General features: G+C 60.1%; 2 protein-coding genes across 5 annotated transcripts; one reads left to right on the top strand and one right to left on the bottom strand.

Annotated features, from left to right (window-relative positions):
* The first annotated feature begins 202 nt into the window (after nucleotides 1–202).
* On the top strand, nucleotides 203–9,025 carry NFKB2 (nuclear factor kappa B subunit 2). 3 transcript variants are annotated; one of them, XM_035027955.1, is made up of 23 exons: nucleotides 203–1,308; nucleotides 2,623–2,715; nucleotides 2,983–3,064; nucleotides 3,178–3,218; nucleotides 3,475–3,573; nucleotides 3,653–3,804; nucleotides 4,031–4,137; nucleotides 4,229–4,387; nucleotides 4,676–4,780; nucleotides 4,909–4,994; nucleotides 5,085–5,223; nucleotides 5,455–5,583; nucleotides 5,711–5,920; nucleotides 5,999–6,140; nucleotides 6,598–6,712; nucleotides 6,805–7,018; nucleotides 7,177–7,346; nucleotides 7,471–7,573; nucleotides 7,693–7,844; nucleotides 7,976–8,045; nucleotides 8,245–8,417; nucleotides 8,544–8,655; nucleotides 8,753–9,025. In XM_035027955.1, exons 2-23 carry the CDS (start codon nucleotides 2,695–2,697, stop codon nucleotides 8,872–8,874), a joined length of 2,703 nt encoding a protein of 900 aa, XP_034883846.1. In that variant the 5' UTR covers nucleotides 203–1,308; nucleotides 2,623–2,694; the 3' UTR covers nucleotides 8,875–9,025. The 3 variants fall into 3 exon arrangements, 2 of the variants coding, with proteins under 2 accessions (XP_034883846.1, XP_034883854.1); XM_035027963.1 differs by lacking the exon at nucleotides 2,623–2,715; XR_004683343.1 differs by lacking the exons at nucleotides 7,976–8,045; nucleotides 8,753–9,025.
* Nucleotides 9,026–9,032: 7 nt separating this feature from the next.
* Nucleotides 9,033–25,835, bottom strand: PSD (pleckstrin and Sec7 domain containing). 2 transcript variants are annotated; one of them, XM_035027945.1, is made up of 17 exons: nucleotides 25,353–25,835; nucleotides 22,002–22,738; nucleotides 21,618–21,720; nucleotides 20,763–21,123; nucleotides 19,548–19,988; nucleotides 18,173–18,367; nucleotides 17,933–18,013; nucleotides 17,614–17,726; nucleotides 17,064–17,122; nucleotides 16,872–16,961; nucleotides 13,107–13,150; nucleotides 11,529–11,719; nucleotides 11,374–11,444; nucleotides 11,107–11,264; nucleotides 10,791–10,935; nucleotides 10,375–10,518; nucleotides 9,033–9,931 (listed from the first exon to the last, which is right to left on the bottom strand). In XM_035027945.1, the coding sequence occupies exons 2-17, from the start codon at nucleotides 22,653–22,655 to the stop codon at nucleotides 9,701–9,703; spliced, it is 3,081 nt and encodes a 1,026-aa protein (XP_034883836.1). In that variant the 5' UTR covers nucleotides 22,656–22,738; nucleotides 25,353–25,835; the 3' UTR covers nucleotides 9,033–9,700. The 2 variants fall into 2 exon arrangements, with proteins under 2 accessions (XP_034883836.1, XP_034883826.1); XM_035027935.1 differs by lacking the exon at nucleotides 25,353–25,835 and having other exon boundaries at nucleotides 22,002–23,212.
* Between the last annotated feature and the right edge of the window lie 51 nt (nucleotides 25,836–25,886).

Genomic DNA, 25,886 nt, shown 5'->3' on the forward strand with positions numbered 1-25,886 from the left:
AGTGGCTCAGTGGGTTGAGCGTCTGCCTTTGGCTCAGGTCATGATCCTGGGGTCCTGGGATCAGCCCTGCAGCATCACGCTCCCTGCTCAATGGGGAGTCTGTTTGTCCCTCTCCCTCTGACTCTCCCCCTTGCTCATGGTCTCGCTCACTCTCTCTCTTTCAAAGGAATAAATAAAAAAGCTAAAAAAAAAAAAAAAGAAAGAAAAAGAAGAAGAAGAAGGTCAGGGGCAAGTTGCTTGGAAAATCTGAAACAAAAGCCTGTGTTCTACCATGAGCCTAAGGGAGGACGACTCCAAGAATGGAGATTGCTCATGACACCTCCTAAAGAGAAACTCTACCTATCACAGATCTTCAGCCAGAGTCAGTACTTTATGAAATCCTTTACTGATCTTGCTGCCACCGAAAGTGTTCAAGCGGAGTTGGGAGCTATAGAAAAGGCAATTTCCTACAATGGAGGAAGTCCGAACCGTAAAGATTTTGGATGTCTTTTCAATTCTAATGTTCCAAATCTCTGTGATGGATGAGCAAGACCTGAGTCTCTCAGATGAACCCCTCATTTACCTTCCCTGGCACAGAGCTCCGGAGCTCAGGTCTGGAAGTCTGGCCCCCTGTGACCCTGCCATTTATAGAGTAAGTTTCAGGTTCAGATGGTCTCTTCCAGGGGAGACTGGAACATGAGAGGATTACGGAGTCTCCTTGCGGCTCCAGAGAGGCCGCCAGATGGCGCCCGGGACCAACTGCAAGACCAACTTCCTTCCTCTTCCCCCAACTCTTCCCGGCAGCGGGGCCCCGCTCCAGGCGGGGGACCCGAGGGCTGGGGCCCGCCAGCTTCCCCCTGGAGTTCCCCGGCTTCAGAAGTGGCCAAGAGTTAGGCGCACCATAAGCCGAGTGGCAGCAGGGGCTGCCAGCTGTCTGGGGTAGGCAGGGTGGTGAAGAGACCGGAGCCGGCGCCCTTGGCTGGGCGATGGCGCTCGGTCAGAATCCAGCCTCGGGCAGATCCCTCTGCCAGAGCTCAAGCTTTAGCTGACCATCATCCTACCTCCCCGCTCCCCTGCTTGAGCTAATATTTCCCCTCTAAGGGGCGCGCCCGAGTCGCTCCGGATTGGCTGCACGAGTCCGGAGTTAAACTTTCAGCCAATGAAAAAGGTCACGGGGCGTGACGCACGGAAACGTCACGGGAATTCCCCCCTCCCGGGGGTGGAAAAGGGGCTTTCCCAGCTGGAGCCCTGCTGGCTGTGGAGAGGTGTCGGGACCCGTCCGAGGTGGGTCGGGCCGGGAGAGAAGCCGGAACCGGAGCCGCCGCCGCGGTGAGTGGCCGGGTTCAGACCCCTGAGTGGCCGGGACACGGGGAAGGGCGGAAGGAGGGCCCTTAACTGACCGAGTCCTGGGGCTGGAGAGCGGCATATGCACGCACACACACAGAGCACGCGCAGAAACAAGACAGACGGAAACCCACCGACGTCCTTGCACAACAAAACAAAAAACAAAAAACAAAACGCGCGGACCCATACGTGCACCTACGCGTACGCTAGCGATCGCACAGCACTGTCCATACACTCAGACTCGCACACACGTACACGCGAACATGCTCACCCGTGCACAGGTGCCTGGACCCATACCTTTCACGCACAAACTCAGATCTGTTCACCTGTACCCTTATATATCAAGACATGCTCAGACGCGTCCACACTGAGTTTAAGGACGCTCACCTGTACACAGCCTTGCTCCCTGGCACATGCATATTGACACCACACATACACAACATTCACGCACACACTCTATACCTCTAATAGAAACACACACTAGAGACACACACGGCTATGGGACCGGGGCAGGGGAAGTGGGCACCCAGAGCAGGGGCGGTGTGGGAACTGTTGAGATGTTTCGGGGAGAGGGAACAGAAGAGTCCATCCCAAGAAGGAGACACCCTTCTTTCCCCCGCCCCACGGCCCCAGAGTCCGTTCTCGGGGCAGAACCCCGGGGCCCCCCACTGGGAAGAGCCCCCGCCTACAGGCCTTCGGAAAGGAGGCCTTCCTACAGCAGGAATGTCCCCCCAAAAGCCCCCGGGTGAATCAGCCGTGGCCTCCCTCGGGGTAGAAAATCCCAAGGTTGCTCCAGGACGGGGGAGGGGAAGGGGGCGGGAGGCGGGCCTGGCCCGGGCCTGAAAGCGTCCGGCAGGTTTGAAAGACCCTCCAGTCCCCGGCGCCTGCCCTGGTGTGTGGAAGTGGGCCCAACCACCAGGGGCGCTTCCCTGGGTCTGGTTGCCCCTCAGCCCGCAGAGAGGCTGCGAGGAGCTCAGAGGCCAGCAACCACCTCGCGCCCCTCCCGCCGCGGGGGCGTGGCCAGTGGCGTCATTTCCAGGCCCGCCCCCTCCGGCCCCGCCTCCCCCTGGTATTTTCGGGACTTTCCTAAGCTGTTCTAACTTTCCTGCCGCTTCCCCGGCCCAGCCCAGCCCAGCCCAGCTCCGGATCTCGCTTTCCACCGGATCTCGCCCGCCACACCCGGACGGGTGGCTGGAAGAGATCAGACCCTCCCCCAAATCTGGGTCCCCCTCGCCCCCCCCACTCCTGTCCTGATCTGTCTCTCCCTACCCCCGCTACTTCCCCCACCCCCCACCTAAGGCGGGCGCCTGAAACTCTGGGAAACAGAACCCGGCCGGAGCCACCGGACACAGCCGGGCCTAGCCCAGAGACATGGAAAGTTGCTACGACCCAGTGAGTCACGCCTCCTGGCTCTAAAGCCGGGCCGGCTGTCCCCACGTCTGTCTCTGTCTGCCTGTCTGTCGGAGTCCGCTCTGCTCCCCTACACCTGTAATGCTCTCTGATTATCTCAACCTGCCGGTCAATCTGTCTGCAAACTTCTTCCAATAGGAGCTTTTTTACGGGCCTGAGGAGGAAAGGGAGTGGTTACTCAGGGCTGGGAAGTGGAGGGCTGTGGGGTGGCTCAGAATCAGTTGCCACCCCAGTCTGTCTCCAAACCAGGCTTTGGATGGCATGATTGAATATGATGACTTCAAATTCGACCCGTCCATTGTGGAGCCCAAGGAGCCAGCCCCGGAGACAGGTAAGTTCCTTACCTCTCCTTGTCTTAGAGAGGGGCGAGGGAGGAGCGTGTGCCCTCTGCCTTGGGGAGACGGGCTTAGAAATCCTGGCTCAGCAAGGTCCCTCTGTCCCCAGCTGATGGCCCTTACCTGGTGATAGTGGAACAGCCTAAGCAGGTGAGCGAACGGAAGGGGTGGTGTGGGATGACTTCAGCTTTGGGGACAAGTGGGGGAGCTGTAGCTGGGTGGCCATGGGGAGGGTCACTGATCACAGAGGCCACTTGAGGTTGGAATGGTTGGCTGCTGCTAATCATGGTGGTGTGGCTTGGGAGATACTGCCAGTTATTATGGTCACTGCTGGCGGGGGAGCGGGGCTGGCTTAGGAGGGGGGGTCTCTCCTGGTCACAATGTCAATCTGCCCCGGGACGTTCAGCGAGGCTTCCGATTTCGATATGGCTGCGAAGGCCCCTCCCATGGAGGATTGCCAGGTGCCTCCAGTGAGAAGGGCCGGAAGACTTACCCCACAGTCAAGGTGAGTCAGGATGGTGCCGGAGGGTGGGCTAATGGACAGTGTGTTCAGGGGCATTACTGACAGCCCTCACCCCTCCCAGATCTGTAACTACGAGGGACCAGCCAAGATCGAGGTGGACCTGGTAACGCACAGTGACCCGCCTCGTGCTCATGCCCACAGCCTGGTGGGCAAGCAATGCTCGGAGCTGGGGGTCTGCGCCGTGTCTGTGGGGCCCAAGGACATGACTGCCCAGTAGGTGCCCCCTCGTTGCCTGCCAGTCCTAGGTCCCAGCCCACTTCTGTGAGCTTAGTATCTGACCAAGGGGTGAGATAGGTTGGGCCCAGAACCCAAGGCCCCAAGTAAAAACCAGGAAGGCTTCCTGGAGGAAGTAGGGCTGAGCTGAGCCCTGGCCGCGGGGAGAGTGCCTCAGGAGGAGAGAACTGCTGGCAAAGCCTCTGACTCCCCCTCCCCCACCCAGATTTAACAACCTGGGCGTTCTGCATGTTACCAAGAAGAACATGATGGAGATTATGATACAAAAACTTCAGAGGCAGCGACTCCGCTCCAGGCCCCAGGGCCTTACTGGTATGGAGGGAGGAGGGGTCATGGGAGGTGATCATGGGAGGAGTAGAGGAGGAGGAGGAGTGCAGGGCTCACATGTATGTCCACCGCCCAGAGGCTGAGCGGCGGGAGCTGGAGCAGGAGGCCAAGGAGCTGAAAAAGGTGATGGACCTGAGCATTGTGCGGCTGCGCTTTTCTGCCTTCCTTCGAGCCAGCGATGGCTCCTTCTCCCTGCCCCTGAAGCCAGTTATTTCCCAGCCCATCCATGACAGCAGTGAGTATCCTGACCATCTCGAGTGACAGGCCTAGGTGCCAGAGGGGGCCTGGGGGGCAATCTCAAGCTGTGGAGTTAGACCTGGGTTTGAACTTGACCCACCACATATGAGCTGAGTGATCGTCAGCAAGTCATTTTCCAAGTACGGCTTCCATGTTGGGTAAATGAAGATACTAGCAGTTCCTGTACTTCTTGTGGTTGTTCAAAGAATACAAAGCACCTGGCTCCATAAATGGGGCCATGGCTATTATGTCATCTCAAGTAATTGATATCCCCCCACCCCCGCAGAGTCTCCTGGGGCCTCGAACCTGAAGATTTCTCGAATGGACAAGACAGCTGGCTCAGTGCGGGGTGGAGATGAGGTTTATCTGCTTTGTGACAAGGTGCAGAAAGGTGAGGCTGGAGCCCAGGCTGGGAGCTAGGGACACTGGGTATCAAGATGGGGAGCCAGGGCAGCTCTAGGACAAAAGGCCCTGGAGATTCTACTAGGAGCTGTGGCCAAGCTTCAATTTTCCCTATAGATGACATCGAGGTTCGGTTCTATGAGGATGATGAGAATGGATGGCAGGCCTTTGGGGATTTCTCTCCCACAGATGTTCATAAACAGGTACCCTAGGGCCAGGGCCAGGGCCAGGGCTGGGGGGCTGAACTAGGCCAAGGCCTCAATAACACCTTATGCCCTCCAACCCCCTGCCAGTATGCTATTGTGTTCCGGACACCTCCCTATCACAAGATGAAGATTGAGCGTCCTGTAACCGTGTTCCTGCAACTGAAACGCAAGCGTGGCGGGGATGTGTCGGACTCCAAACAGTTCACCTATTACCCTCTGGTGGAAGGTGGAGCTGGGCTGAAGGGGGGGGAGGGGGGGTCCCTGGGCTGGAGTGTCCCAGAACTAGATCAGGGGACCCATGAGTCAAGTCAGGAGTGGGGAAGGTCCCAGGAAGAGGTGGTCCTAGGAGACAGCCTGAGGGCTTTTGGAGGGAGGGCCATGACCAAACTCAGGACAGAGCTCTTGAGGCGTGGTATATAAGTTGGGGTTTTAACATCTCATTTCCCTCTGGCCCCAGACAAGGAGGAGGTGCAGCGGAAACGGAGGAAAGCCTTGCCCACCTTCTCCCAGCCCTTCGGGGGTGGCTCCCACATGGGTGGAGGCTCTGGGGGCTCGGCTGGGGGTTATGGAGGAGCTGGAGGAGGAGGTGAGGGGCCGCTGGTGGCGGGAAGGGGGACGGAGGAGGGGTAAGGAGGAGAGAAGCTGGTGGGGGGAAGAAATCGGGGAGAGTCCTGGCTGGTGCCTCCTACCCACAGCCAGGCCTGTATCCGCAGGTGGCAGCCTCGGCTTTTTACACTCCTCCTTGGCCTACAGTCCCTACCCGTCGGGCTCGGCCCCGATGGGCTGTTACCCCGGAGGCGGGGGCGGCGCGCAGATGGCCGCCGGGGCTCCCGGCGTGGATGCCGGGGAGGAAGCGGCGGAGCCGGGCGCGTCCCCCCTGACCCCCCAGCGCGAACCGCAGGCCCCGGACCTGCTGCAGCGAGGTACAGCCTCTTGAATCCGGGCGGTCGGGACGCTGCGGGTGGGGACCGAACCTGCGCCCACGCCCCTGTCGCCCCCAGCCCGGGAGTACAATGCGCGCCTGTTCGGCCTGGCGCAGCGCAGCGCCCGAGCTCTGCTCGACTACGGCGTCACGGCGGACGCGCGCGCGCTGTTGGCGGGACAGCGCCACCTGCTGACGGCTCAGGACGAGAACGGAGACACGTAGGTGGGCGCGAGGGCGGGCGGGAGACCTGGGCTCCCAGGCCAGTCAGGGACTTGGAGCGCCAAGGAAGGTCGTGGGGTGCGGGGCGGGGAAGGGACTTGCAAAGAGCCAGGGCTGTGGAGGCGGACATACCCGGTTCCGAGTCCGGCCTCACTATGTACTAGCTGTGCTCAAAGTACTTGATCTCTCCCCGTTTCAGTTCTGTTGGTTGTTGAGAGCACAATGATAGTACTTACAGTGCTCGCTTCGGCAGCACATATACTAAAATTGGATAGTACTTACATACTGCACAAGGTGCTCGGGAGGATTAAGTTCAGGTGCAGCGATGCCCTTGGAGACGTCTGGGCTCCACAAGCCCCAGTGACGGGGATCATGGAGGCGGTGGGGTTTTGAGGGTAGAGGATGCCCTGAGTGGCTGGGCTTGCTGGGCCACATTCTCACTCTCACATCTCTCAGGCCACTGCACCTAGCCATCATCCATGGGCAGACCAGTGTCATCGAGCAAATAGCCCATGTCATCTACCATGCCCGGCACCTGGGTGTTGTCAACCTCACCAATCACCTGCACCAGGTGAGGAGCACCTACGGGTGAGGGGGCAGGAGTTGGAAGGCAGGTGGGCCGAGGCCAGGGGGGAACCTGGCTCATTCTGCCTGTGTCTCCAGACGCCACTGCACCTGGCAGTGATCACGGGGCAGAAGAGCGTGGTGAGCTTCCTGCTGCAGGTGGGCGCAGACCCGGCACTGCTGGATCGGCACGGAGACTCCGCGGTGCACCTGGCTCTCCGGGCAGGCGCCAGTGCCCCCGACCTGCTGCGCGCCCTGCTGCGCAGTGGGGTTCCCACCATGCCCCAGCTGTTGCACATGCCGGACTTCGAGGGTGAGTTCATCACCTCATCTGGACCAGGGGGCAAAGGTGGGAACTGGGGAGGGCACGTGGCAAGTGTTCACACCTGGTGTGAACATGAGGTGTTGAGGTCAGCTGGTCAGGGGGCCATGTTGGCTTCGCAGCTGTAGGCTGAGTGCCTGTGTCCCTAGGGCTGTACCCAATACACCTGGCGGTCCGTGCCCGAAGCCCCGAGTGCCTGGATCTGTTGGTGGACAGTGGGGCTGAAGTGGAGGCTGCAGAGCGGCAAGGGGGCCGAACAGCCCTGCATCTAGCCACGGAGATGGAGGAGCTGGGGTTGGTCACACACCTCGTCACCAAGGTGGGACTGAGGATTGCTGAGGGGGTGGGGCCAAGGGTTGTGGAACCAAGGATGGTGAAGATGCAGGGGGCAGGGGCGACCAGTCACTGGGTGCTGTGATCAACCGCTCCCTTGCACCCCACAGCTCCGTGCCAACGTGAATGCCCGCACCTTTGCGGGAAACACACCCCTACACCTGGCAGCTGGACTGGGATCCCCCACCCTGACCCGCCTCCTTCTAAAGGCTGGTGAGCCTCATCCTTGGGGCATATGAACAAGGCTGGGTGGGGAGAGAAAGGGGTGCCTCCCAGTACCCCCCCCCATGTGGGTTCCCACTGTAACTCCTCACACCTCCCTCCCTCCCCAGGTGCCGATATCCACGCAGAGAATGAGGAGCCCCTTTGCCCACTGCCTTCGCCCCCCACCTCTGGTAGCGACTCAGATTCTGAGGGACCTGAGAGGGACACCCGAGGCAGCTTCCGGGGCCACACACCTCTTGACCTCACTCGCAGCACCAAGGTGAGGCGAGCCTGGAGCAAGAAAGCACCAGGGAATGGGGGTACCTGGGCTTATAGCTGGGGCCCAGAGGAGCTGGCACCTGGGCTTAAGGACTGGGGTGGGAGGTCATCAAATGGAGGCTGTCTCCCCAGGTGAAGACCTTGCTGCTAAATGCTGCTCAGGACACCACAGCACCCCCCCTGACCCCGCCCAGCCCTGCAGGTGAGAGCTCTTCACCCACTGCCAGGCTGCAGACCCCTGCTCACAGAGCTCTCTTCTTTAGAACTTCTGAAGGAGGGCTCCCTTGCTCCATCCCTGTTGCCACCCGCTGCCCCATCTGTCAGATTCCCGTGAGAGCAAGGTGCCTGCCTGGGTCCATCTCTGGGCGTAACAGACACATCTGCGTGTGTGTCCCTGTCAGGGCCAGAGCCGCCACTTGAGGATACAACCCTACAGAACCTGGAGCATCTACTAGATGGGCCAGGAGCCCAGGGCAGCTGGGCAGAACTGGCAGAACGGCTGGGGCTGCGCAGTCTGGTGGACACATACCGAAAGACCGCCTCGCCCAGCGGCAGCCTCCTGCGCAGTTACAAGGTCAGTGGATCCCCATCCCCTGCTCCATGCCTGGCTTCTGTCCCCTGTCTCCCATCTTCGGTGCTCCCTTGGCCCCAGGGCTCCTGGTCCCCACACTCCAGTCTCCTGCCTTTTCCTTCTCCCCAGCTGGCTGGTGGGGACTTGGCAGGCCTGCTGGACGCCCTGTCTGACATGGGCCTAGAGGAAGGAGTGAGGCTGCTGAGGGGCCCCGAAGCCCGAGACAAGCTGCCCAGCACAGGTAAAGGGGTCCTACCTGGAACGCAGATCCGGGCCTGGAGGGTGGGAGGCCTATAGGACCCTGACTGTTTGCTACCGCCTTTCTACTCGCCCCACAGAGGTGAAGGAGGACAGTGCGTACGGGAGCCAGTCAGTGGGACAGGAGGCAGAGAAGCTGGGCTCGGCCCCCGAGCCGCCAGGAGGGCTCTGCCACGGGCACCCCCAGCCTCAGGTGCACTGAACTGCTGCCCACCCACCAGCCCCTCCCTGGGCCCCTCTGTACAGCACCCCTGTCTATTCCAGTTCTTATTTAACACCCCATGCCCACCCCTCAGTTGGAGCAAATAAAGGATTCTCCTGGGAAGGGGGGACACAGCCCCCTCCCTAACTTATGGCAGTCCCTGATGTGACTCTTGTCCCCGGAACCAGCTGCCTACCCTGGCCCCAAGCCAGGTACCGGAGAGAGAAGGAGACCCAGCCAGCAAGTCCAGAGCAGTTTTAATGGGAGTGGAGGCTGTACAAAGGGCAGGGCCCACTGACGGAGGGAGAGTGAGGCCATGCTGTCCCCAGACTGTGTAGGGGGGCCTAGGCATGGATACCCTTCCTCCACCTCTGGAAAGAGAGAGGGTGAGCCTCAGGGAGGAAGGAGGGAAAACCAGCTCAGCCCCGACTCCTGGCCTCTATCTGAGCCAGGCCCCAGGATGGAGGGGGATTGCTGGTGTCGGGGTGGGGGTGGTCTCAGCAGAAAGCAGAAACGTCAGGCCTCCCCCACAAAAAAAAAAGCATCAAAAGTCCAAGGGGCCCTGGCCCCTCCCACTCCAGCCCTCCCCACCCCATACGAAAAAGTGCAAAACATTATCACAAAATGGGGGTCTCAGAGGGGCCCCTAACCTAGGCTCCCGAGGCCCATGCCCTAGCCCTGCCCTGCCCCGGACACCGCGTCCGGCGCGGTCGGGCCCTGGGCCGAGGGGCCCTCACGGGTGGCCCGAGGCCGGCCCGGGCTCAGGCAGGGCTATGTCATGCAGGTGCCCAGTGGGCGCCAACCCCCCCACGCGCCTACCCTCAACTCAGAGCTTCCACCGCCCACTGCTTGCCCCTGTGCGAGGCTCTGAGCCATGACCCTGAGCCCGGGGCTGGCTGGCTGGGTTGGCCTGCAGGGAGGGACTGGAGTGAGGGCCGGGGAGTCCATCCGCTGTGCTCCCGGCCTGGGCCAGCGCTGCCTCTACTGCATCCAGCTCCTCGCTGCCTGCCTTCAGCTTGACGCGGAGCAGCGCTGCGTACGTGCCGTAGCGGGATTTCTGAGGCAGAGGGCGGGGCTGTGAGCCTGCTCTCCACCCTCTGCCCATCTCACCCCCGTCTGGAGACAAAAGCAGGTTCTTGCCCACCCAAAGCCCCCATGGCGACATGATCCCCGGTAGGTGGCGACCCTCTGTGGGCGCTCTTGAGGCTGCAAATTCTAATAGCTAATACTTCCCGAGCCGGGACTAGAGTTGGGAAAAGTGAGCACTTGACAGACCTCATCTCACTTTGTTACCCTGCTGGGTACAACATGTCATCCCCGGCCCACAGAAGAGGAAACAGGCTCAGAGGGGTTAAGCAACCTGCCCACGGTCACCCAGCTGGTCCTATTCTCCTGGAGCCCATGCCTTAACCTCTAGCCTGAGCCTGTACATGGGAACAGAGAGGTCCCACTGACGGAGAAAGGAGCCACAGAGGCGCCAGTCAGTGCAGGGAGGTTCACCTCAAACTCCAGATAGGCCTCCTTCTGCCGCTGCTCCTCAGCCTCCTTGCCCCGGGCCTTCCTGCCCAGTTGCGCAGCCCGGTGCTCTCGCAACTCGCTTGCCATGGCCTTCAGCTTGGCCTCATGGGTCCGCACCTGCTCCTCCTAGAGGCCAGGGGGAGTGCAGTCAGGGTCACTCTAGTACATACAGTGCCTTTGTGCATGTTTTTAAAAAAGCTGCCCCATCCTGTGGATGAGCAAAGCACCGTGTCTAGGTTAACGCCTTGGCAAGTGGCGTGCAGACCGTATTCCAGCCTTCCCTCACCCCCCATGGCCGGTGGACATCTACGTAATCACCCACGGTAGCCCTGAGTGCAGTTGGGCTGGGCCTGCCCCACTCCATCCCACTGGCACCAGGTGGACGGAATTGGGAGTACCTGGGAGAGGCGGGTGGCAGCACTGGGCAACAGAGGGCGGCTGAACTTCCTCTGGGAGCTAACAGCAGCTGGGAAGGGGGGTGCAGAGAACATGGCAGCCACCACATTGATGCGAGTGATCCAGGACTGCATCTGCTCCAGGCTCCTGGGGAGACAACACGGCCACTTAGGACCTGGGCCCAGGATTCCCGTCCGGGATGCCTCTCCTGGCTCAGGGTGTGGCCTGGGAAGAAATGAGGCAATCCAGGGACAAGAGAAGGGAGCAAGGTGGGACTGGGGCAAAGGGGTCCAGGATGGGCAGGAGGAGGGCACTCACGGGGCCTGAAAGAGGAAGACCCGCCAGTCTGCTGTGCGCAAGTAGAAGACATGGGGCCTCTTGCTGTAGTCGCTGGCGCGCGTGGCCAGTGCATGGTGGATGCTGATGGCATTCTTTAGCTCTGCCTCTGATAGGGCCTTCCCGGGCTGGTACTCCTCCTGCAGGGGTGCCCGTCTTGTCCTGGCCATGGTCCCAGCCCGGCCTGGCCCAGTCCACCCCCACTCCCCTGAGCCAGCTCAGCCCCAACCCCTTGGGCTGGCCCCGCACCTTCTGCAGATAGAGGATCATGCCCTTGAGGATCCCGTGGAAGCTCTTCCAGCCCCGCTTGCCCCGAGGTGCTGGGGGGAAGGAAGACAGGTCAGGGGGCCTGAGACCGGCCCTCTCCCCTCCATCCCCCAGACCCTCCCCGCCCAGCCACGTACTCTTCCTGCAGTCAGGGTCTGCGTGCACCTTTCGCACCAGGGCCCCATGCTTGTAGACTGCAGCCCCAGGCTCAGGAGTCAGGTCCAGGAAAGGGCTGGAGCCGCTGCCACTGCCCCCGCTGACCCTCTTGATGACCTTGGGGTTGGGGTCGGCCAACTCAGACAGAGAGCGTCTCAGCTCCTCCTCGTCTCTGCAGGTGTGATCACCTCAAAGGGGGCTGGCCTTGCAGCCACAAGCCCCCCTCCGTCCTAGCCTCTGCCCCCCCCAGGAAAGTGCCCCCTTGTCTGTGGAGGGAGTGGGGGAACAACTCCTCTCACAGGGTGTGGCTCCCCTCAACCCGAGGCTCCCCGGAGCCTTGTCTCCCGCCTCAGATCAGCTCTCCCCAGGGGTAGCTGTGCCCCCCGCTCAGATGAGGATTCCTCCAGGTAGCGTATCTTCTCACTTCGGTTAGAGCTCCCAAGGGTAGGACTATGACTGTTCCTTCATTCCCATCCTTTTCTGTTTCTGCACATAGACACACCAACCCTCACCCCCTTCTCCACTAGGGCAAATGCACATCTGACTCAACAGTCTCAACCACACCCGGCAGCATGCTTTGCTCATAGTTTGTTGGGTAAATGGTGGCAGAAGTGGCTTCCTAGTGGTCGCCTAGTACCTCTTGGTCAGCAGGCCCTGCTAGATATCGAAAGAATCAGGTTCTACCCTGTCACTCTGTTGATCAAAAACCTGCAGTAGCTCCCTATTACCTCCCACAAAGAGCCCATGCTACCTCTCTGCCAACGCTGCCTTTTCCTCTTTTCACTCTCCAGCCAGCCAGGCCCGCCTCCTCTTGGTCTCCCCACCCCACACTCATTTCAGCCACCACATATTTGCCTCCCAAATATCAACTTCCCTCTCCCCAAATGCTTCCCCTACTTCAAGGCCTGCCCCAAGTCCCAATCTGCACCCCAGTCCTGAGCTCTGCCTCCTCAGGTCTTCTCTCCTGCAGACTGGGAGCTCCCAACCCAACCGATCCGTGACTGGACTCTCAGCAGACACCAGCAAATATGAGTGACCTATTGACTGTTTCGATGAGGCTCTCCCTGTCAGACTGGGGGCCCCAAGGCTAAAACTGGACCTCCTCCCTTAGTCTGGACTCCTCTAAGACTTACTCTGAGTCTCCTTCCACTGAGGCTGCCAAGAGTAGACAATGTGGTCCCTTGTTCTACGACACTCTGGATTCCCTAAGACCTGAGAGGGGGCTCTACCTCCAGAGACTTCTGCTTTCCCACTTGATTTGCCAAGGGACCTTCCCTTCTTGTTTCAGCACTCCTCCTCCCAGGCCCGCTGACAGTGGCCACCCACCCCAGCCTAGCTTGTCATAACAACCCGGCTGAAGAAAAGACACAGATCCCCAAGATCAGGCAGCCATCTCCAAAGAAGGAAGTGAGGCAGCCTCAGTGCCTCTCATGGCCTCACCCGCCTCCCCTGCCCCAAACCCAACCTGGACTCACAAGGCCTGCCTCAGCACTCTCAGCCTCTCCAGGCAGCCCCTTCCCCACACCCCAGCTCCCTCACCACACAGCCCCAGGACTCACATGGCCCACTGCAGCTTTTCATTCTTGATGGAGCTGTACAAGGCCTGGGAAGGGAGGAACAAATCAGGCAGGTATGGGTCACTCGTGGGGGAAGCAAACCATGTATCCCAATGCCAGAGCTCAGAGCCCTCCCTCCTAAGTCAGGGGAGGAGACAGCGGGGAGCGGGGGGCCCGCTGGGTGTGATGACCAAGAACACAGGCTCTGAAACAGAGTGTTAGGACACAGTCCTGTTTCACTTTTGCTGCAGGACTTTGGGCAACTATCTGTGGGGAGAACAAATGTAGTAACAGGCGTGTAATGTAGAGCAGGCAGTCGGCACAGGGCACCCAGGCATACAGTCGATGCACCATAAATGGCAACTGCTCTTATCTTTGCTGTTGTTTTTGTGAGGGGTATCCCGCCCAGATCCTGGGTGGGAGAAGCACAGCACTGGAAGGAATAGAAAAGAGCATGCCAAGAAGCTCTCCTTTCCCCAATCATGTGCCTTGGCCTGTTTCCATAGGATAAACCCACACAGAACATATGGGGAAACTGAGGCCCAGCAACAGGGATTCACCCCCGTCACCTCCCTCTCTGGCTAGCAGAGAGCACATTCTCATGACTCCTAACCTCTGGGTAAGCTGAGCACTTCCCCCAGCCCAGACAGCCCCAGCAAGTCTAACGCCAGGGTGGGTGAGCCCCCTGCCCACTGACATCCTTCATGTTACCGGGCAGTGAACACTAGTCTCAAAGGCAGAAGTTTTAGTTTCCAAATCCTGCACACCCCAAGCTCCCTGTGAACTCCTGAACCAGTCACTTCCCCTCTGTACAGTTGTCATGGGGGACCTGTGGGAGCCTTGGGATGGCAGGGGAGAGAATGGGCTCCAGGAGTTGCAGAGGGGACCCCTCTTCTTGGGAGTGGCCTGCAGCATGGGTCCACAGCAGCACCTCCCACTGTGGGGGCGACTCCACCAGCCTGTCTCTGAGTGGGTGTGTCTCCAGCATGTGCGTGTTGGGCTAAGCGCGTGGCGTGTGATGCTGCCTGCGTGATCTGGGTGCAGTGGTGACGTCGGTGCCTTCTCCGTGATGGGACACAGCCCCCCACCCCACCACCAACATACCACAGTCACTGACTCTCACTGCCCACTGTCACACTCAGCCACAAGGCTAGCCCAGCATCCCACATGTGCACATCCTGTCCAGGGGTGGGTACACCCCACAACCTCCACACCCTACACAGCACAACCCAGCTTTATGCACACCCCCAGCCCAAGCCCGGCAGAGCCCGGACCCTAAACCCTCACTCTCCAACTCTGGGCCAGGAGGCTGAAGTGGCCACCCAGATCCAGCCTGTCTCCAGCCTTCCAGTTCATCCCCTGCCCCCTCGGACGACCCCGTTTGGCCCACAAACACGTCTTCCTTCCGAAGTCCTAAACCCTATGGGTGAGCCCCATGTCATGCTCCCAGCTAGAAGACCCAAAGACCCTTTGGTTTGAGATGCCCACCTTAATCCGACCGTCTGTGCCCTTCCCCCTCCAGTCCATGCCCACTCCTGGCTACCCATGGGCTCTGTCCCTGCCGGGCTCGGCCCCCCCGCCTCAGTCCGACCGATGCCCCTTCGGCTCGTGCCACCTTCGGTGCCTCCCTCACACCGCCCCCTCAGCCACACCGCCCCCCACAACCCCCGCGGCCGCCCCCCCGCCCCGGCTGGCGTGGGCCGCGGCCCCAACGCCCTCACCGCCTTCTTCTTCTTGCGGCTCTGCAGGCGGCTGACCACCAGGTCGGTGTAGAGCACGGGCTTGAGACTGCGCGAGCGCTGCGGCCAGCCGTAGCACAGGGTCTCCGCGCCGCGGTGGGTGCGCCCGTAGCGCACGGAGCACAGCGAGCGCGAGCGCAGCCGCCCAGCGCTGCTGTGGATGCTGTTGACGCCGATCATGCTGGCCCGGCCGGCGCGCCGCGGCCCCGAGCCATGCCCCCGCCCGCCCTCGGCCCGGACGGCCCGGACGGCCCGGACGGCCCGCGGACGGCTCCCCCGACAGCCGGCGCGAGCGGCCCGGCCCGAGCCCGGCCCGGCTCCCACCGACGCACAGAGCGCGCCGCGGCGGCGGCGGCGGCGGCGGCGGCGCTGTCGGCTCTGCGGCTCCGCGCGAGCGGGAGGGGGCCGCCGACGGGGAGGGAGGGCGAGGGCTGGGGGCGGGGACGGCGCAAAATGGAGGCGTCCGACAGCGCAGGGGCCCGCGGCGCGCGCCATGGGGGCGGGGCCTCGGGGAAGAGCCTGGGCCCGTGCGCGAACATGCGCGGCAACGGGGGTGATGGCGGTGGCGCCGGAAGCCCCTAGGCCTGCGTCGAAGAAGGTGGGCTGACCCTGTAGGGTCTGCAGCTCCCTCCTGGCTCGTCACCTTGAGGGGACCAGGGGCGGAGGAGGTGGGAACGCGTCCCCTCGGCCCCCTCTCCCCGCCCCGAGCCAGGACAGGCCACGCAGGAGGGGCAGGAATGGAGGCAGCCATGGAATCGCACCAGCCTCAGCCAACTCACCCAACCGAAGATAGCTCAAACGCCCGAGGCTATACCCCAACTCACGTACACACAGCCCAGTTTACAGACATACACCCCAACTAGCCAGATCACCAATCCACACTCTCCCCAACGCACAGACATTGTAAATTCAGATGCACCCCTCAGAATTTAGTCTTTAACTCACACAATCCTTGCTCATGGATGCGTGCCATAAATCAGACAGCAATTTGTAGATATACACCCTAATACACAGAAAGACCCAATGTACACCCCAACACAGATACACTCTCCAAATCGTAAGCCCTTAAAGCACGAACATACCCCAAGCCAAACCCCCTGATTTACCAACACCCTAAAGCATAAACATTATATATACACAACTCAAGCATACACCCCAACTCTTTGACACCCCAAACTCACAATGGACATCCCCCCAATTCCGATACATTCCCAAACTCAGAAGCCCAACACACCCCAAGCTCACAGACGCACCCAAGGACACTCCTGTGCAGTCACATGTATGTGATGGCCCAGAGACCCCTTTGCCAACCCTAGAGGTTTCAAATGAGTCCAGGCCTCCCTGCATAAAACCAACGGATCAGGGAAAGGAGTGAAACTACAGGACCGGGACACCCTCTCCTCCTCCCATGCATACCAGTCCTGTGTAGCTAAATCCCTCAAGTGCTGGCCTGTGGGAGCAGGGCCCGGCAACAGGGGAGTTAGAAGAGCAGTGTCTAGTCCCCAGTTGAATGTAACTGGCTTTGAGACCTTGGAAAAGCCTTTGTCCCTCTTGGGCCCCTCTACCTCCGGGTCCCTCCAGCACAGTGGTACCAGAAGGGCCTTTGTGGCCATATATCCTGGGGCAACGGGTGGAGGGGGAGGAGGGAAGCGGGGGCACCTGTGTGTCCCTGCCCTATGCTGAGACCCCTCCCATCCTTGGTGAACACTGGAGGAGGGGCACTTAAAGCAAATGCAGGGTCCAAGGCCGCCTGATCACGGGTTTTCGAGAGCTGTCTCCCCTCCCCCGCTGCGCACGGCCAAGACTGCACACAAGTGCGCATGTTCCGGGGGAGCCTGCGTGTGGGGGTTGGGGGAGGGGGCGGTCCCCAAGCTGAGTCACGAGAGCCCAGGCTCCAGCAGCAGGAGCTGGGGGCCCGGCAAGCCCCTCACCTCACCGATTTCCACGCTGCCGCCGACAGGTCCCCATCCCTCCCCTCCAGCTACCTCTACCCTGCCCGTCCCCCTTCCCCCCCCCCCCCCCCCCCCACCTTGAGCAGCTCCCTGGGGAAGTCTCCGCCTTCATTGAGGCCCTCCAGGTTTCCGATGAAGTCTCCGCAGGTCATGCGCTTCCCAATGTTCTAAGTGAGGGCACAGAGGACTGTGAGGGGGGCCTTAGGCCCCAGGCCTTGAAGTCTCTGGATGCAATTTTCTGGGCTCCCTCCCGCCAGCCCCCCACTCACATGGCCGTGGAGATCGGTGTTGAGTAGCATGAGGGCGCAGGTCAACGTGTGCGCACCGTCTAGGGGAGAGTTAACATTCAGCCTCGGCCACTTCCCACAGCCATCTTCCCCAGCCTTCCAGTTTATCTCCTACCCTCTTTGGCCCCCAGTCACACTTTTTTAAGTCTTGAACCCCATAGTGAACCCTCCTGCCAAAGCCCTCTCTTTTCCAGCAGATCCCTAAAAGGGACCTTTTCCCCAACACCCACGGGCCTCGGTGAGTATGCACTACACACAAGCCAGTGGGCCCCTCACAGTTACGCTGCCCAGTGCAGCCAAATCACATTGTCTGTGGACAGTGGCGTGCAAACACACCCGCTCCTGACCACACACACTAGACACAGTTCCACCTTCCGGAAGCCATGTCAGCACTGCACACATGCATGCTCACACGCCTGCAAGCCTGTGCATGCATTCACTCCCCCCCCACACACTCATGCTCCTATGCACACACACTGTGTCCATCTCCTTAGTGACCAGCTGGGAAAGCCCTGGCCCCTGGCTTCCTCACCCTCTGAGGACAGGGCTCCAGGATTGCACTGGAAGTATCTCTGGGAGAAGTGGGCCAGCACACGCTCCCGTTCTTGGGTCTCACCCATTAAGGCCAGCTCCTTCAGAAACACCCTGGGGAGTGGGGAAGAGGGAGCATGTCACCCCTACCCAAGGTCCCCTAACCAGGCAGCCCCAGCTTTTGGCCATGCCCAGCCATCCTGGGAAGGATGACATCGGGGCACCTTAGGAGAGGCATAGGGGCTCGGAGGAGGCACAGCAGAGGCCCTGCACACCAGGCCTGGAGAGTGGGAGCTGCCCTCAAAAGGCTTAACACCCACCTGAGAGCTTGGTCCAGAGTCATGCCCGTGAAGACAAAGAACTTGAGGTACTCGCCAGCCACAAGTTTGCTGAAGTCATTGCTGTGGGCAGGGTAGATAGGCAGGTGGAGTCTCAAGGGAAAGGCTCGAGGGGCCAGGTGGGCTTACCTACAGCCCCGGGGCTGTTAGAGGGGAGGTGGCGGTGCTGCCCAAGGATGCATCCCTCCTCCCCCCATTCTCAATCCCAACCAATGACTTTACTTCTTGCCCAGGTGCCGGGCCACATCGGCCTTCCTGAAGCCGTCTAGTCGGTATAGCCTCTTAGCTAGGCGCTGCGCGGCCTCCAGGTCTGCTTTCTGCCCATTGGACAAGGTGTCTGTGCTTCCCAGGGCCAGCCGCTCTGTGCTGTCCAGCTCTGAGTCCGAGTCGGACACCAGCTGGCTCAGTGGTGGTTCGCTGCCGGGGTAGAACACTAGCTCAGAGGTAGGGCAGTCCCTCTGGGGCCATTCCGATCCTTCCTCTGCCTCCAAAACCGGAAGACAGAGAGGGGGTGTTTGGGACATGGGGAAGGCATTTTTCTTTTCACCAGAGGACACTGTACAGTTTTTCTCTATCAACTGATGCCATCCTTACCATCTCTCTGTAGAAGTCCTACATCAAATTTAACCCACATCCATCTTTCTGCTGTGGGAATTGTGACTGCTTCTCCAAAGCTCCCTATGGAGTTCGCTATTAGGCACAGATTTCCTATCTCCACATTGGCCCCTTCTGAGAATATAGTCCTCTATCTCTGAGAATCTGGGCTAAGGTGGGATATAGATAGGCTGCCAGAGCAGAACAGTGGAGGGTCAAACAGTGATGTGAGGGCAGCAGGGACACCTTCCCCCTCCGATGTCTTTCTTGTTCTAGCCTTTGCCTTGGTCCTTCTCTTCCACCCACAAAGAGGCAGACTCTGGGGTAGAGGGGAACGGGGGTCAACGTGCACCCCATTCATCCCGTCTCCTCCTCCCCTTCCCTTCCCACCATCCCAGCTGCTCTACTCGCAAAGCCACCTGTCACCCCAGAGACAGAGGCCGGAAACTCCTGGTTGCTAGGCAACCCTGTCTCCCTGGCCACCCCCTCCCGTTGCCATGGCTTCCGTGACTGAGAGGGTAGCTGGCTGAGGGAGAGCAGAAAGGTTAGACTGGTGAAAGGACTTCCTGGAGAAGGGTGAGAGGCTCCTGACTGAAGGGGGCGGCGACAAGGGGGGGAGGCAATGGGAGAGGCTGGTGGCTGCGTCTTTGGGAGAAGCCTCCAGGCTGGGTGGAGTAAGGTCACAAGAATTCTAAGCAGGTTAGAGGCTCTGCCTGGGGAAGGAAGGGCCTTCCTAGAAAGAAAGGAGGGTGTTCTCTGAGGACTCTTAAATCTTGAATCATGGTTTTTCAAGTCACTGGATCTGAGACCAAGGGGGTGGGCTCCCCCTCACAGCCAGTGGAAGTAGCCCTCCAAATGGAAAAACAGACATCTGCACCCCCTAACCACTCTATCAGGGGTCGGGAATATAAACTGCCCCTTTGCACTAGGGCTCTGTCCCTTGGAGTAGCTGTTCCTGGGGCCCTGGGGACCTCAGGTCTGAGGAACCAAAGGAATCACTCACCTGCCCCGGGGTGCTGCCCCCAGCCCAAAGCTGTCCTCTGAGCGGCAGGGACTGGGGGGCTCCCTCCCTGGGGCCTGCTTGGCTCCAGCTTCTGCCTCCTCTTCCTCCCGTCTCTGTGTCCAAGGCCCATCAGCAGCGGAGCTGGTACCAGAATCTGGCTCAAGAGGTGCAAGTGGGGCGGGAGCAGGAGGGTCAGGCCGGGGGGCAGGGGGCTGGGGAGGCAGCTCAAAGGTGAAGAAGGGGCTCTGGGTTGGGCCAGGTGAGGCCAGGGCCTCCAGCGAGGCAAGGCTGGTGTAGGAGGTGCCCTTGGCTCGGTGAGACTCCAAGATGGCTTCAAACACGCAACTGAAAGAGTCAGGCCCATCAGCCGAGGGGCTGGTCCCAGGCAGAAAGGGCACAGGCGACTTGAGAGGCCCAGGGTGAGGCATCCGGGTGCCTGGCCTGCAGGGGCAGGGAGAGTCTCTGATCAGGGGCCCAAAGGACAGCTCTTGGGTAGCCTTTCATTGAATTCTCACATGACTCTGTGGAGGGGACTGTCACCTCCTTTTCACAGGCCCCAGCCCTCTAAAAAAGCCACCTGGGTAGGGAGTCCCCACTACGGGTTCGCCAAGCTGTTCAGTGCCCCGAGGCACCCCAGCCTTACCGTCCCTAGCACCCAATCCCTTCCTCTCTTCCTCCCTGCTAATCTCCCTTTCTCCTCCTTCTCCCTGATCCTCTCCCCTCCTGCCATCCCATTTCTATTTCTGGCAACATCTTAGGAGAAGAAGATGAGGCTCCACGCTGCAGTGGGGTGTGAGACGGAGAGGAAAGCCCCCACACTCCCCATTCTCCTGCCAGGATCCAGGATCAGGATTGATGCTCCCACACCCCCAGGCTTGATTCTGGCCCCTGGCCTCTCACTCTACCTCCTGTCCTTCACTAGAACCCCTTTCCTCCTCACTCTACCTCCTGTTCTTCACTAGAACCCCTTTTCTGGCTGCTCCCTACCCTATGGGCTCTTGCTGACACATACCCCACCCCCCACGTCCCCAGCATTCTGGCAGGCCTGGGGCCTCTGTCCAGAATCTCCGGCTGCATCGCCCTGTCAGCACTGCTAGCTTGGTCCTGACCCTCCCAGGCCCACCCTCATCTCCATTCCAGTCCCTCTGACCCCAGCTCTGCCTTTGGGCCAACTCCAAGGAGTAAGCCTCGTTCTTTTCCCATTCCCGCACTCACCGGGCCCCCTCTGAGGCCTCAAACACCTCGTCGTCCACTTCCTCTTCCCCACCTGCCTCGTCCTCGTCCTCATTTCCACTGCCCAGGCTGGGACAAGGGCCAAAGCATGGACCGGGATGTGGGGCAGGTGAGCGGGCAGTGCCAGGCGGGCCCTCAGAGCTGGGCTGACTCTCGATGGCCGAGTCAGCATCCTCCCGCTCAGCCAGCACCTCATCGATGTCCGTCTCGCGGTAGCACCTCAGGGGCACCATGTCCAGGTCCGTCTCGGAGTACTTGGCTGCTCGCCCCACAGCCACCCCAGAGCCCTGCCCTGAGCCCACCCCAGGTGGAGATGGGGGGGCCTGCTCTGGGGGCTTAGCACCTGCAGTATGTATAGGCATCCTGGTCAAGAGGTTATTCTGTCAGCTACCTGTCTTGATACTGTTCTAGGAAGGAGCTCTTTCCCGTTGCCTCATATTGGCAGGAAGATTCTTTCACTGTTTAGCCACCATTCTTCCTGCTACAAACTCAGCTTGTTCCTGGTGCCAGTGAAGCTCGTTTCAAATCAAGTTCTTGTCAAATAACTTTGAGGGGCCCAAGGGAGACCAGCTTCTTTTCTACTTCACAGAATGACCCTTGATATCCCGCCATCCCCTCTCTCCACAATCTAGCTTCCTCCAGGTGCCCAACCCAGCCATGATCCCCTGACCCGCCATCATAACACAGATGGAAAGTTTAAGACCTGGAGAGGCATTAGCCAACTCATGAGCTAATGAGGAAGGATTGGGGGGAGGTTACAAGGAAGGCTCCCTACCATGCCTCAGCTGCTGTGGGGAAGGCCCTGCCCTGTTCCCCTTGCCTCATCCAGGATCTTACCTGAGCTTGGGGGGTCCAGGGAGCCATAGAAGAATTCCCATTTGGCTCGAGCAATTCTCTGGGCATGAGAGGAGACTTCCCGGGGGGAGGACCAGGTGTCTCCCTAAGCCAAGGAGGGAGAGACAGACACAAGCACCCAGAGGTAAAGCCACACATACAAAGACACAAGAACATGGGACAGAAACACAGAAAGAAAAACACACAGGGACAGATAAAGAGGTGCCGAGGCACAGGGACAAACATATGGGGCAAGAAAGAGACAGATTTAGGACAGATCAAAGAATTCAGAGTGAACAGCTGACAGGCGCAAAACTGCCAAGGGACCAAGCCTTGCCCCCATGCTGGGGCTCTGGGGTTCCAGGGAGCCCAAGGGAGGTCGCATACCTGGTTCAGGAGTCCAGTGTCAGCAGGTCCTGGGAATAGCTTGGCCAGGTGCTCAGAGGGTCCCCCCAGCCCATTGGGGAGAGAGGAGTAAAGGCCATCTGCCCCAACCTGAGGTTGGGTTGGTGGCCCATGTATAAGGCCCCGGCTGCCAGGCCCAGCTGAGCCTCCTCCGGCTGGGAGTGGGTCTGATGTGGATGCCTCTAGTCGCAACTTCCGGTTGGAGCCAGGCCCCAGGGCTGGGGTGGGCCGGGGAGGAGAGACCCCACCCAGGTCCCAGCTCCGACTCAAGCCTCCGGGAGCAGGTAGCCCATTCAGTGGCCTCACGCTGGCCTTCTCCACAAAGCGGAATATGACCACAGAGCTCCGAGCCCCTGGTGGGGGCTGCCCAGTGGGTGAAGAGGGTGCCCAGGGTGAGGGAGCAACACGGGGTGAGGGGGGCCCACGCAGGGGTGTACAGGGTGCTGTCACACGTCCCAGTTCCCGGCCTCGGAGACCTGGACCTGTCACCCGCCGTAGCAGGGAGCCTGTGCTGCCATACATGCTGGCTGGGGGGCTTTGTGGCACCGGGCCTTCGGGGAGCCAGCGGCGTGGGCATCGTGGTGGGGAGATGGCACAGTCACCCTCCGAGCAGAAGCGCATGGCACCCTGGGCCATGCTGGGGCCGGGGGTCAGGCTGGGGGGGCAGGGATGGCGAGGCCAGGCGGGGAGTGAGGGGGCAGCATGCTCTTCAGACAGGCCTGCAAGAGAGGAAGGGGGAGCAGGGGGTGAGCTGCAGGGAAGGTGGATGGGCAGGAGAGCAGAGACAGAAGGGGAAAGCAGGATAGGGCATCTGAGAGCCAGGGGCCTAGCCTGTCCTGGGAATATGGCATCATTGATCCCACCCCTAGAAATGATCAGGCCTCCTACTTGGACTACTTCCATGGAGGCCTGAGGAGAAAAGAATTGTGTCCCCAGTAGGCCCCTGGCTCCTTTCCTTCTGTCTGAGGGCCCTGAGCATCACCCTGGGAGGAGAAAGGAAGCTATTTCAGAAGTTGAGTGAGTTCAGAGTCCCTGTGGCATTTTGGAGCTACTTCTGGTGGAGGAGGGGGAAGGCTGGTAGCCCATCCTCTGGACCAGGAGTGTCAGCCAATCAAAACCATGTTACAGCCATGGGTCCCCCACAGTCTCTCTTATGGAGGCCCCTCACTCAGTGAGAGAGAATTCAGGCCTCCTAGAAGGAAAGGCAGGAAGATTGGGGGGGGGGGTGTTATATAGGGACGATGAGGGGCTGAGAGGCATATGGTGAAGGGGAGGAGAACTGAGGCCCCTACTCCTAATGTATACATGCTGAATGGGAAAGGGACATTCTTGTTCTTCATACAGGTACACACACACACACACAGGGACAAATAATGTCAGTACACAGTTAAACATATTTATAGGCAATATCTCCTGCACACACAGACCCAGGCACACACATATACACATTACCCAAAGACACACCCTCATACACTCTCACAGTCATAACAAATATGTGTGTAATGGAAAGGCACATGCTTATTTTACACACACACTGTCATCAAACAAGAATACACAAAGAGACACACAAATATACTCACAGGGCCTCATTCTCCAATGCACACAGACACAGGCGTATCAGACACTCACAGGGACCTACTAGTCACAATCACATACAAATACAGATGCACCCTCACACACACACTAAACAGGAACACACACCCTCTCCCCCAACCCCCACCAGTCACCTGTCTCTGGGTGGGAAGGCTGCACCAGACCCTGTCCCTCCTTCCCTCTTAAGGGAATGACAGATCTTGTCCAGCCCTTAAAGGGGTAAAGGGGCCTCTGGTGGCAATGCAGGGTAGGGGCAGAGGTCAGGAGCAGCAACCCTGCCAGGCAGGTTTCTGAAGCTCAGTGGGGGCCCAGGGCATCCCCAGTGCAGCTCCGACTGGAGCTGCCTCAGTACTCACCGCTGCTCGCCTGGAGCTGGGGCCGAGGAGAGGCGGGGAAGAGGCTGGGCCCAGCTCAGCTGTGAAGGCAGCGCGGCTCCCGCTTGCTCCCGCTTGCTCCAGGCCCGCCTGCCTCTCAGTCCCTCCCCCTCCCCCCTACGCGCGGCTCAGGCAGAGCTAATCCCCCCACCCACCCCCCCGCCCTTTTCCGGGGCCCTGAGCCCCGGAGGCTGGCCCCCCTTCTCGACGCTAGGTCCCCGCTGGGCTCTCCCGCCAACCTGAGACCCGCCCTTGACGAGGGGGAGGATGTATGGAACCCCCGGTTCTGTTCCCAAGACCCTCACGTGCCCCACCCCAATCGTGTCCTGGTCCCTTTCCTCCACCGCCCCCTGAGCCACACGCCAGACCCAGCTGCACTCGCGTGTCCCGCTCCAGACCCCACGCGTGTCCCTAGGAGGTTGCCACATGACCTGTTACATGCCACACGCGCTCCCGCCCCCACGAGCACGCGGCCGCGCCAAGCACACCGAATGGGTGTAGACCGGACCCGCCCCCTAAATCCAAGAGACCATCAACTTATGGGAGAGAGATCTAGGAAACAGTGCCTCAAGCCCTAAGGGGTTCTACGTTTCGGACCCAGGAGACCCAACCCTGACCACTCGCCCAGGATGCAGCAGGAGGGATGTTAGTCAGACTTTAGAAAGAACTTCCTTGCTGCCTGAGTTAGGTGTCCTGGCTATCTGAGGGTAAATGGTTAGACGGGATGATGCCGGGAGTGAAGGAAGTGGGAAGCAGGCAACCCTTGTGCCCTTGGCCAAGGTAGAAGGGGGCCCAGCTATTTTAGGAAAGCACTGCCAGAGTTACTATGGCAACTGCTCTCCTTGGGAACGCCAGGGCATGCAGGTGGTGACCTCGGAATGAAGAAGGGGCCTGTTCGGGCAGTCAGGGGGCGCGAGGACTTGCGCGGCGGGGGCGCGCGGGGCTCACCGCGGGGAGGGGCGGCGCGGGCTCCGCGTGGTGCTGAAGGGGACAGCGCCAGATTTGTCGCACTGCGCAGGCGCAGAGGCGCGAACAAAGCAGGGAGGAGGAGGAGGCGCGCGTCCCGCGGTGGTGCGCGCCTACAAGGTTCTATCTTAGCGGAGGTCGGTCCTCCCATCTACCCCCTCCCCAAGCAGGCTAAGGAAGAGGAAGCAAATCCCTCACCCAAGATAACCCTCTTTGGTCCTTCCCCTTGCTGGCTTCTCCCTTCTTGCTGCATTGGGGGTGGGGGAGGGTGGAAGGGATTCTGGGAAAACTAGGATGCCTGAATTCTCAATCGCGACTCGCTTGACCCTGGACAAGGTGCGTCCTCTCTAGGGCTTCGGTTCCATCTTTTAAAATGGAGTAACAGCACAGAGCTGCTCACCTTGCAGAAGTGCCCGAAGCCCTGATGAAATAATGGATGGGAAGCAGTTTTCGTTATGCAGAGGGAGATGAAGCGGCTGCACGAAGGGAGAGCGCAGCCCTGCTAGGGGGCAGCTCTCGGCGACAGGAGTAGCCCTCAGCGTCCTTCACACCCTCCCCACCAATGAATGATGGGGAAAGCACTGCTCCGGGAATTCCCCGGAGCGGACCCTGGAACCAGGAACTGCGGACGCGGTGAGAGGGCCGCCCAAAGTCTGAGCCTAGAGTTCTGGGACATCACTGCCCCAGGGCGGGCCCAGTCCCAAACCCCACAACTAAATCCCCAGGTCAACCGAGAAGCGGTACTCCTGGTGGGCTGAGCTGAGCACTCATTCTTCTCAGGGCTCTAGACCTCCTGGGGAAAAGATAGGGACCCAAGTGGAGAGATAATCCTTCTTAGCGCCCCCTCTGTCTCTCCCCTGGAGGTGCAAATCCATTCCAAATCGTCCGGGCGTGGAAGGGGCTGGACAGCTCTGTACTTCATAACTAACCAGGA

The sequence above is a fragment of the Mirounga leonina genome, unplaced genomic scaffold, assembly GCF_011800145.1.
Source record: "Mirounga leonina isolate KUSES-001 unplaced genomic scaffold, KU_Mleo_1.0 Mir_114, whole genome shotgun sequence".
In the NCBI taxonomy this organism is placed as follows: domain Eukaryota; kingdom Metazoa; phylum Chordata; class Mammalia; order Carnivora; family Phocidae; genus Mirounga; species Mirounga leonina.

Coding starts and splice junctions, on each gene's coding strand:
- NFKB2 (XM_035027955.1), top strand. CDS start 2,695: ATGGAAAGTTGCTACGACCCA. Junction 5,921..5,998: donor CCCGGACCTGCTGCAGCGAG/GTACAGCCTCTT, acceptor TGTCGCCCCCAG/CCCGGGAGTACAATGCGCGC. Junction 8,046..8,244: donor GACCCCGCCCAGCCCTGCAG/GTGAGAGCTCTT, acceptor TGTCCCTGTCAG/GGCCAGAGCCGCCACTTGAG.
- PSD (XM_035027935.1), bottom strand. CDS start 22,922: ATGGAAGTAGTCCAAGTAGGAGGCCTGATCATTTCTAGGGGTGGGATC. Junction 21,124..21,617: donor CCTGGACCCCCCAAGCTCAG/GTAAGATCCTGG, acceptor TACATACTGCAG/GTGCTAAGCCCCCAGAGCAG. Junction 11,720..13,106: donor GAAAAGCTGCAGTGGGCCAT/GTGAGTCCTGGG, acceptor TCACACCTGCAG/AGACGAGGAGGAGCTGAGAC.